Here is an 11,575-nt window from a genome sequence, read left to right as displayed (position 1 = left end):
GCTGCTGCAGATTTGAAATAGTGTTTCACTGTACAGTTCTGTTAAATGGTTCTTCCAATTCTAGGTGTGGTACTGACATGTCCACATTAGAAATCTGTGTTTTCATACCTTCACACTTTATCATCTGAGTTCAGACATGCATGCCTGTTTAAGGATATGGTTTTTGTTGTTGCTCAAATCAAGTCATGTCATGTCATGTCATTTCATGTCGTGTCGTGTCGTGTCGTGTCGTGTCATGTCAAAAATGGCTATTGGGCACAGCATTCAAACTGTGTAGTAATCTGTTCTGTATTGAAAGTACCTACTCCTGTATTTTATTGTATAATTGTATTTTTCTTGTATTGTATTTGTATCTGCAATACTACTTCCAGATACTAAGTGTGTAGTGGATGGGCTGATGGAAGATGTGGAGTATGAGTTCAGAGTGATCAGTGTGAACCGGGCTGGAGCAGGCCATCCCAGTAGCATTTCTAATGCTATCCTGGCCAAAGACCCCATACGTGAGTGCTGTATATAATATTGTCTAAATATGTTCTAATCTAGATTATATTTCTTACACCAATTAAAATCTTGCATATGACTTAACACACGACAGCATGAAAGAGTGATGTACATTGCCCATTTATTTCTGCTCCCAGGAGCTCCTGGCCTGGTGAGGAACCTGTGTGTGTCCGACTCTTCGAACTCCTCTGTTTCTCTGCGCTGGAGCCCACCAGACCAGGGAGACGTCCCGTCGGCCTACATCCTGGAGGTCCGCTCTGGGGACGCTAAAGAGTGGACGAAGGCCACCAAGATCCCCATCGCAGGTACCGCCTTCACCGTGGGAGGGCTTCAAGAGCGCATGAAGTACCTCTTCCGCATCCGCGCCGTCAACGAGGGAGGGGTGGGGGAGCCCGTCGAGCTGTCTGAGGGTGTGTTGGCCATGCCCCCGCCTGGTGAGATGACGGCGTTCTCTTCTAGTCTTCTCTATTATATCTGATCCCTGAATTAGCATTTCATAAATGCATCTGATTTCTTCCTGCATAGCGGCTCCCAGGTTCGACCTCCAGGGGAAGCTGACAAACCAGATGGTGGTCCGAGCCGGAGCGGCGCTGTGCCTTCACATCAGCTTCAGTGTAAGACCTTCATTAGTCAGGCGTGAAACTTTCAAATTCCTTTCCCCTTCCAAGTGGGTCACGGTGGTGGTGGCACACAGCTCCAGCATGATCACATGCTTGTAGTCGTGTCACTGGTCGCTTGGTACTGCAGCTTCCCCCTCTCAAGAGGATAGCGCCGCTCTGGTGTTTACACAGCTTCAGAGTGCAGTCCTCACCATGTCTGGTTCCCCACTCTCTTCCCTGGCAGGGTTCCCCTCCTCCAGTGGTAACCTGGCTCAAGGATGGCATGCGCGCCCACGGCAGGGAGGCTATCACCCAGAGCAAGAATCACTCCCGGCTCCTCATCTCCTCCTCCCAGCGATCTGACTCCGGTGTCTACCGTGTCCACCTGAAGAACGACTACGGAGAGGCACACTATGATGTCAGTGTCAGGGTTACAGGTAAGTGGTGATGAAGGCACGGTTCTATGCTCTCTCTTTGGACCAATCGCGAACAATAAAGTCATTCAGATGAATGAAATGAATGAAACATATTCAGAACCTGTTTTGATTACTTTGGTGGAACCTATGAGCCCTGCAGGGACATATTTGGAGGTCTCAGTTTTTCATCTTCTCTTTACCGTCCCCCTCCTCTACTCTCCTCCCCCCCAGACTTCCCGCGACCCCCAAAGAACCTTCGCCTGGTGGAGGAGGTTCCAGGCACGGTGACCCTGCAGTGGGATCACACCCCGGACCTAGCCGCCGACGAAGGAGCCCACTATATCATCCTCAAACGAGACACCAGTACCACTTCCTGGTTCACTGCCGCCGAGCGCGTCTTCAGCAACAGGTACACCATGACCGGACTGCTTCCCGGGAGGAAGTACTACTTCCGGGTCATCGCGCGGAACTCTATCGGAGACAGCGACCCCCTGGACTCCAAGGAGCCTCTGATCATTGCCAAGGAGAAAGGTAGGCGGGGAGGAATTTGACTTCAGCGTTATGCCTTTTAAATGTATGTGAAAGGAATGTTTTTTTTTCTCATTTGTGTGTGTGTGTGTGTGTGTGTGTGTGTGTGTGTGTGTGTGTGTGTGTCTGTGTGTCTGTGTGTGTGTGTGTGTCCAAGAGTGTATCAGCAGCCTCCTGTTGAAGGAGTATGCTGCACCTTCACGCCAGGTGAAGCCGTCGTTCCTCCTGCCGCTGAAGGACCACGCTGTTCACAGGGGCCATGACTGCACCATGAGCTGCGCCTATCAGGGCATGCCGACCCCACGGGTATGGTTGTCACGGTTACTGATGTCCAGATTTGCTGATATCTTAGCATTTTGGACGGTCGTGTGTTCATGTGCTTTTTTCAAAACAACAGTAATAATGACACTCCATCCTCATAACTAGGGCTGCAACTAACGATCATTTTGGTTGATTAAACTGACGATTATTTTCTTGATTAATCGATTAGTTGTTTGGTCTATATGGTCAGGAAATGGTCGATCAGTGTTCCCCAAAGCCCAAGATGACATCCTCAAATGTCTCGTTTTGTCCACAACCCAAAGATATTCAGTTTACTGTCATAAAGCAGTAAAGAAACCAGAGAATATTCACATTTAAGAAGCTGGAATCTGAGAATTTGGATTTTTCTTTCTAAAAAAACTATTCAAACCGATTAATCTATTATCAAAATAGTTGGCGATTCATTTAATAGTTGACAATTAAGCTATTACCATACGCGATTATCATTGCAGCTCTACTCATAACCATCACAATCAAACATATCTGCACCATCTGCACCACCTTATGAATATGATATCGTTCGCACCTTCCCTGTACAGGCATGCTGGTATAAAGGAGACTTGAAGATCTCAGACTCCCCTCGGTTTTGGCACAACACAGCCAACGGAGTGTGCACCCTCGTTATCCCCACCTGTGGAGCCAAAGATGGGGGAGAATACACTCTGGTGCTGGAGAACCCACTGGGGATGGCCAAGTGCTCCTGCAAACTGGTGATCTTTGGTTAGTATTGAAAGAGGGGATGGATTGACGGGAGAAGAGTGGAGGGTGGAGGTTGATGAATGAATGGAAGGCAGGAAGGATGCTACTAATGCGTTATCTCCGTGTGCCATCGTGTCTTCCAGATAAGGATGACAAAGGCCTTCTGGAGAGCCTGACCAACCGCACAAACAAGGAGAAGCTGATCATGTAAGAGGACTGCATGAGCTGCTGTCTACTAGACTGCCACTACACAAAATGACAGAATATGTAGTTTATTTGGCCAAAGACCATTATATTATGTTAGTGCTGCCATTTTCAAGAGGTTTAGTTAGAGTTAGTCAGAGTTCATCAGATTCTGTCTTGAATTCCTTTTTGATTGTCATTTGTTCAGAATGGTACTGTGGTGCCTGTTTTTTTCTTGACTCCGGTAATACAACAAATGAACACCAGAGGTCAGACTTGCTCCCATCATTGGTGTTGACATTGTGCTCCAGGAGCAGATCAATGTGTGGTGTGTAGGGATCCACCCCCCTCCCCCCTCTATCTCTCGCTTTTTCTGACTAGACTCAAAGTCCACAAGACATCTGATGCCATGCCACTTGCCTGCCATGTTGACCAAGTTGAATGGAGTTTGTGTGTGTATTAAGTGATATTAAAAACACAAATAACACGTACAGTACACACTGTACAGTGGCCTTTATCTACACACCTTGACCAAAGGTTCTTTGAGAAAAGTAGCATGCATGCTGTCTAAACAAAATGTTAGTGTGACTACTCAAAATTTCACTTCCCCCATCAGGGCCTTCCTGGTGGTTGACTAAGCAACTTTCAGCCACGAACTCTAGCCCATGGTTCATAGTACTACAGTATGTCATCACAACCTTGGTTCAGTTCCAGCCTTGGACCTTTGCTGCATGTCATGCTCCTATCAGCCCATGAAGTGGCACAGTGCATGAGAACCCTTCCCTCGCGCCAGGCTCTGGACAGGCTCTGGACAGGCTCTGGACAGGCAGTGCGGTGGCGTGTTCGCCTGCTGCTAGAGGACAGTGAGTAGCTCTCTGGAGCTGCCAGAGACAGGCTGAGAGAGGCTGCCAGCCGTCTCCTTCCTGACGTCACTCGGCTGCCTCACACTACATCACTGCCACCCCATCTCTATAGCAGTGTGTGGGGGACTAGCAGTGTGATGCTCGGGTTGCCAGGTTCAATTCAATTAAGCACCAACAGGCACTCAACCTACGTCATTGGCACCGGCTTCCGCCTCTTGGCTGTTCAGCGGAGACACAATGAGGTGGAAGTGGTTTGGAGACACAATGAGGTGGAAGTGGTTTGGAGACACAATGAGGTGGAAGTGGTTTGGAGACACAATGAGGTGGAAGTGGTTTGGAGTGAAGGCCTAAATGTGAAGGTGCAGGAAGGTTACCAGCTGGTATTTCACCAAAACGTGAAGGCCGCCGGGTCCAATGGGAACCAAATGCTCTAAGATCAAACACCCAGAATTGCATTGTGTTTGCACAAATAAAGCAAACCGAGTACAGGGTGAACAACTTGTTTATGGGTTTCCTAATACATCTGCTCATCACTTGAATGGAGGGGGGTGTTGACAGGAGATGCCACAGCTGTGTTACTTCCTACTTTCGTTCACTTTTCACATCTGTTTGGAGGTTTCAGCATCATTTCATGGGATAACATCACTCTAGTGGAATGGCTGACCGCGGTCACAAAGCATGTTTTTATAAATGCAATCGCAGCGGCCCATCGTTTTAGTAGAAGAGGGAACTTCTTTGATAGCTGGACCTTGGCTGAGAATGAATGAGATGCATTGGGAGAGGATTGGCATGAGTCCTACAGGAGTAAACGACGTGTGTGTGTGTGTGTGTGTTTGTGTGTGTGTATGTGCGTTTGAGAAAAAGGGAAAGAAAGAACACAGAAAGTGTGAAAGAGGAAGAGAGAAATCTTTCTTGGTAAAAAGCTGGATGCGGTCCCATAGGGCTAAAGGCTGCTGAAAGGAGATTTTCCACCATGGCTAGACAATGGAGTGTAAATAGAGCAGTCAGTACTAGTAGAACAGGGCTCTCTGTTGTCCTCCATTCATTTCTGCACTAATGGTACTCTAGCTGCTGAGGGCCAACAGCTTCTCCAGAGACACAATAACACTGATTTCTCCAGAGAAATAAACATGATCAAAAAGGACTTTGTACTACTATAGTTGGGCTGACAGGCATACAGAGGGGGTGGTAGGCATACATACATTTGTTTTATATGGTTGGGAATAATGCAATTATACCTATTAAGCTATCTAAATTGCTCCTCACTGAACACTAATCAAGCCGACATTTTGAATCACTTAGATTTGAGGTAGGAGACCCACAAAGAGGACCAGAGGACACAATGGTGAAGTTGCATTGTAATTGCATTTATTTCTCCAATAGATATTCACATTCATAGCAGTTTCACTACAGGAAAATAACGATTTAATCTCTACAGTCATGAAAGCAATAAATCACCAAAGTGAAAGTCAAGGACAAGGCAAAAATAATGCACAATAAACAATAAAAGCAAGAAAAACTGTAAAATGATGGCATAATAAAGATCAAATGCTTGTTTTTTTGTGGAAAACAAAATCTGCTTTTACCATAGCGACCATAAAAATAGGCATTTTGGGAAGCGTCTCTGAAAAAGAAAAAAGATAACACTTTTAAGGAACTATACATAAGGGCTATGTAACACTTCAAAAGCAATTATTGTCATTAAAAGAAACACTAAATATGCTTATTCTTTCACGCAGTGAGGTCTCATTTTCTTGTGCTTAAACCACCAACATCAAAACCACACTGTCTTCAAACAGAGTCACTTGTGTTTTCTCTCTTGAAAAGAAAATGGGCGGTAAGGACAGAGGAGCATATACTTGAAAGGATATACAGTACACAATAACCCTTTGATAGTGGCTGGCTTTTGAAAAGAAAGATTGTTTGTACTGACTGGCCTTACTCGGACAACAGAAGAGAGGCAGCACACAGTAGGTGAAGTTGGCATGAATGTCACCAAAGAAAGCATTGCTCTACTTTCTTCTCATGAGCTCACAGAGTGGTTGGAGGACCGCAAAGAAGCACTTTGGCAAATGCTCATCTTTCAACTGAAAGCAAAATCCTGCGGTCAGTTGGTTGCGAATATATATATACCTGGTGCCGTTTTCCTCCTCTAGATGGATAATGACATGGAGGATTAATTCAAACCTACTGGCCATGCATAAATAATTACACAAACTTTACAGCTCTATGTACGAAGGTCAGCCTGCCGCTTCATGGTCATGTGGGCACGGCACATTAACAGCAAAGGCCAAACTCCAGATCACAATAAACAGCAGCAAAACGGCTCTAGAGAGACTATCAATCGAGGGAAAGTGCCAACTTAAGAGGAGCAAGTGAAACCACGGGCCCTCTTTACAACAGCAACTACTGGCTCCAGCTGATCACACGGTTACCCCGGCCTCCCACGGCCCCCTCGGGTGCCTTTGTCCGGCGTGCACAAAACCCAGAACAACAGCGCTGTTGACAGGCGGAGGTAAAGTGATGCTCCTGCTCGCCTGCCTGCTGGCCTACGCCATCTGCGGGGGACAGGATGGAGAGGGAGTCTTCCCCCCCGTGTGACTCCTATTTCACCTCCTCACCTACTTTCAGCTCCAGTTTCTCCCAACAATACCCTCCTTCCTCCTAAAGTGGGAGGCCAAAAGCACACCTGCTCACGTGACAAGGGTCTCTTCTGAAGAACTCAAAGTGGCTTCTGATACACAAGAAGAAGGCTCTAAAGCGAACACATCTACAATTGTACAGGTTGCAGTGACATGAGTTGGGTTTTCTTTGACTATTGGCGCTTTGGTTATTTGTGACCAATAAAGAGACAAAGAGGGGAGGGGGGGGGGAGGGAGGCAATCAGCTTAGCCTTTTACAAGCCAGCCTTCATGAAAAAGATCATATAGTAACTGATGGCTGGCCGGCAATATATGGCCATTTGTTTGTTTATGATTTGCCTACCAGGCATCCGTACATCTGTCACTCTCATAAAATCAACTTCCGTTTCCAACGTCATGGAGATTTCCCAGAGTCTGGGTTGGGCCAACAAAAATAATCTCTTTTATAAATACTTGAAAATGAAGCCTGTCTTTTGGCATGTAGCCATTAGGGCATAGTAAGAAAAGCTATTTTTGTGGCAAGGGACAAAGTAGCGCTGCCTTGACCAATGACTATACAACAAGGATGACTAAGACAACTCCGGAAAAGACTCATTGTCCTCATTCCCTCATGCTTTTGACTTGAGGCTACATACTAGGGTTGCATCTAGATCTCAATCGTGTTAACTGGCATCTCTCCTTTTTGCATTCCGCTAAACCCTGAATTAAGATAGCATATACGTTAGTTGTAGGACTTCACTTCCCTCATAGTGCTGCAGTGCTGAGGACAAGTGGAAGTCTGGAACACAAGACAAATGGTCAAACAGACGGACTGACAGAACATTTGTGACTGCCTAAGCAGAAATATCGTGCTGACCAGCATGCTGCCAAAGCCAAAAGGAGAATGGGGAACTGTCCGGCAAACCAATGTTCAGGAATAGACCGCTTGGGCTGTCTGTCCACACGTTCCCCGGGTTAACCTGAGACGCTGTTGATGTTCGCTGTTTCCAAAACCTTGATGTGTGCCAACACCATGGTCTGCCTGCAGATCTGACATGGTGACTGATGTGACGCATACACACATTTTGATGTGTGTGTGTGTGTGTGTGTGTGTCACGTGTGTTTGTGTATGTGTGTATACGGTATGTGTTACTGACAGCTCGGGTCATTCACCCAGTGGAACGAACACATAACAACGCCTCTGTTTCTTTTTCCAGGCCCGTTTGTTTTCATCTTTACCTCGTGTCACAATAATCCCCTCAGCAGCTACACCTCAGACCTCAGCAGCTACACCTCAGACCTCAGCAGCTACACCTCAGACCTCAGGAGCTACACCTCAGACCTCAGCAGCTACACCTCAGACCTCAGCAGCTACACACCTCAGACCTCAGCAGCTACACCTCAGACCTCAGCAGCTACACCTCAGCAGCTACACCTCAGACCTCAGCAGCTACACCTCAGACCTCAGCAGCTACACCTCAGACCTCAGCAGCTACACACCTCAGACCTCAGCAGCTACACCTCAGACCTCAGCAGCTACACCTCAGACCTCAGCAGCTACACCTCAGACCTCAGCAGCTACACCTCAGACCTCAGCAGCTACACCTCAGACCTCAGCAGCTACACCTCAGACCTCAGCAGCTACACCTCAGACCTCAGCAGCTACACACCTCAGACCTCAGCAGCTACACCTCAGACCTCAGCAGCACACCTCAGACCTCAGCAGCTACACCTCAGACCTCAGCAGCTACACCTCAGACCTCAGGAGCTACACCTCAGACCTCAGCAGCTACACCTCAGACCTCAGCAGCTACACCTCAGACCTCAGCAGCTACACACCTCAGATACAGTACAGTTCAGTCATCATATTTGGGTACGTTTGGATTAACAACACAGGACAATAAACATCTGCCCAAACAACAGAATGTGCCCCTTTGCTAAACTTAAGTTATTAGGTAATACAAGTACTTTCCATAGCCATTTGTAATAATAATGTATAATATCTAAAGAATATTTTTTCAATACACTAATTGTTAGTGGCGTTATGTCTGAAATGCTCAGTATTAATGGGAAAGAAAACATTAATATCAATATTTGTGTTGCAATAGAAAATTTTGCAGTTTGCCTCTTTTGCCAACTTAAAGCGTTAAATATCGTTACAGCTGAGCATTCAGGGCACATGATCAAACAAAGATTGTTTTGTCAAGTCAAGAGGTCACACAGTTCTGAGAGAGAGAGCGGTACGAGGAATGAGCTGAGTGGATTGGGAGAACACATCAGATATCTAGTAGCAGTAGTGTGTATTTGATGAACGTTGACTCCATACAAAAGTTTCACAACATGGTGTTGGCTTGTCACAAGCACACACAGACGCTCGCTCACACATAAACAGAGACAAAAGGCAGCACACACACTCTCACGCACACACTTCAGACATACATGCATAACTTTTAAATATTCATTAAAAGACAGTTCATTCTTAATTCTAACACAAACATGATCATAGTGTGTCGACGGCAGAACAAAATTAATGACGATGGCAAGACAATGGCGAGAGGAGAAAAGAGTGCTAGAAGAGGAGAGAAAAATATCGACCAAACTGTCATAGCTGCAAAAGGATTTGACTGGATTAAAGATAATGAAGTCCCCTATGAGAAGGAATATTCAGAATAATGGGATAACTGTCCCCTTGATTTGATGAGCCAGTTCTCTGGTCTCCCTTCTTCTTTTGAGTTCGCAACACTTACTGTAAGAGTTGGTGCACTAGGGCAATGTGGATATACAGTATATGTGTATATATATATGTGTGTGTGTGTGTGTGTGTGTGTGTATGTATGCATGTATGTATGTCACATACATACATGCATGCATACATACACACATATACATACACATTGTGTGCGTGTGCGTGTGTGTGTGTGTGAGTGCATGGCTTCACATGGCCAAAAACACCCTTGATAAAGGAAAGATTCCAGCTAATAATAACACAGAGCTTTAAAACACAACATGGTCCCAGGCCACTGACAGCATGGGTTGAGTTATTCCAGCAATAAGAACCCCCCCCCCCCCCCATCAAATCTTTCCTAATAACCAAACCCGTGGGAGCCGGTAGGTGTGCGACTGCGATGTGTGTGCTGCACGTGTGTCTCAGAAGCCGATGGGCAGCCAAGCGGAAGGAGAACACTGTGAAACCAGCGACAGGACTATCAGGTTTGACTGTACGTACAGCACACGGGCACGTTTCCTTTCCCAGCCACACAGTCATGACTGAGAGTGTAATGTCTCCTGTGTCCTCTGCGTGACAGCGAGGAGCGCCTCAATAATCATGTCTGAGCAGCAGGAAGTCATCCGGCTCCCGCGTTATTAAATAGCCTCCATCTCTTACCAAACACACTGTAAATGGGGGGGGGGGGGGGGGGTGTTCAAGTACTATAACTACAATACAGTTCCCGCTCAGTCACAGTTATGGCAGTCGCGCAAACCTTTCCTCCCCTTTCCCAATTTATTGCCTCACTTCGTGCTTCTTCAGTCTCTGGCATTCTTCCTCGATCCACAACGACGTGATGATAATACACAACGTTCATGTCATCCAGAGGGACTGGGTGTGTGACGTTGTTGTCGGCCGCTGATCAACAGTGGAGACAGGCAGCAAAGGCAGGGTGGTCGTTGTGAGTGAAATGGAAGGGACTACACACAATCATAAACCGGTGTGGATAATATGCTCCTGACTTATGAGAATAGCACCGGTCATTCAGGGGAAACACCGAGCAACAGAGAGTGAATAGCTAGACGGTTCACTAAAACGGCTCCCTTTTTAACAAGGTGGGACTGAGAATACAACAAAATAATCAACAAGAGTTATGAAATATATTATGTATATAAAAAAAAAAAAAAAAAAGGAAATTGCATTATTGGACCACGTGAAGGGGATGTGTGATGGGTCGATGTAGTGACTTGAGTCTGATAGGACTGTATGGAAATTGGGGCAAGAGAGCACTTAATCAAACACACACACACACACACACACACACACACACACACACACACACACACACACAAACACAGGCCTGCACGATATGAGGAAAATCTGTGAATGATGTGCAATAAGATTGTTCAATATTGCGATGATGATATGACTTGCATAATGGTATGCAAATTAGCTATACAGTTCCTATGTCTTTCTGCTTTAATACTGCTAACATAGACCCCAAACATTGAATAGCCTATGCCCACAAGCATAGCTCTCTGTTACTGACTCAAGCTGAAGCTATACACAGTGCGTTTGGGCTTTGGCGGAGGGGTGGAGCACACCGCTGCAAGGGAAAGGTGTGCGCTGGGTTTACAACACACGACAAGACGATCGCATGCTGAGTGTGAATGCATGGCGCGTGTAAATAAAATGTGTTTTGTTATTCATTGCATTTCAGGCAGTGCTTGGCCATGTGTATATTGCGCATGTTCAAATCCCGATGACGATGAAAGTACAATTTATCATGCAGCCCTACACACACACACACACACACACACACGTGCGCACACCCGCACGCACGCACACGCACTCAATCACTCGCTCACTCATTGGGGGTCCCCAGGGACATGCTCCCCTTAAATTAAAACATAACGGTAAAAAGTAAAATAATCTACACTCTATAGCAGGTTAATAGCAAGTATAGTTGTCTCCATAGTTATAACTAGGTTTTGAGACATACTAGAATCAGGAGAGGCAGGTAGGACTGTTGTCAGGGGAGGTTGTAGATAATACTACCATATCTGGCAGTGAGATGTGTCCGTGATCACACGGGCGCCGGAGGGGGACCGGCTCCCACCTTCCCAGCCTCGGTACC

The 11,575-nt window shown here is 46.3% G+C and overlaps 1 protein-coding gene across 1 annotated transcript in view; it reads left to right on the top strand.

The window, feature by feature from the left end:
- The window catches only part of LOC310792899 (immunoglobulin superfamily member 22-like), a gene marked incomplete at its 5' end in the record, with an annotated part of 15,395 nt that extends 11,981 nt beyond the window's left edge, over positions 1–3,414 (top strand). The window contains 8 exons of the mRNA XM_083654669.1: positions 372–500; positions 639–935; positions 1,027–1,115; positions 1,345–1,537; positions 1,748–2,047; positions 2,202–2,350; positions 2,905–3,085; positions 3,208–3,414. Of these exons, the coding sequence (XP_083510795.1) occupies positions 372–500; positions 639–935; positions 1,027–1,115; positions 1,345–1,537; positions 1,748–2,047; positions 2,202–2,350; positions 2,905–3,085; positions 3,208–3,275 (1,406 nt within the window). The 3' untranslated portion in view covers positions 3,276–3,414. The remainder of the gene's footprint in view (positions 1–371; positions 501–638; positions 936–1,026; positions 1,116–1,344; positions 1,538–1,747; positions 2,048–2,201; positions 2,351–2,904; positions 3,086–3,207) is intronic.
- Between the last annotated feature and the right edge of the window lie 8,161 nt (positions 3,415–11,575).

The sequence above is a fragment of the Poromitra crassiceps genome (genome assembly GCF_964638095.1).
Source record: "Poromitra crassiceps genome assembly, chromosome: 18".
NCBI classification, from domain to species: Eukaryota; Metazoa; Chordata; class Actinopteri; order Beryciformes; family Melamphaidae; genus Poromitra; species Poromitra crassiceps.
This window is presented reverse-complemented; position numbering and strand designations above follow the sequence as displayed.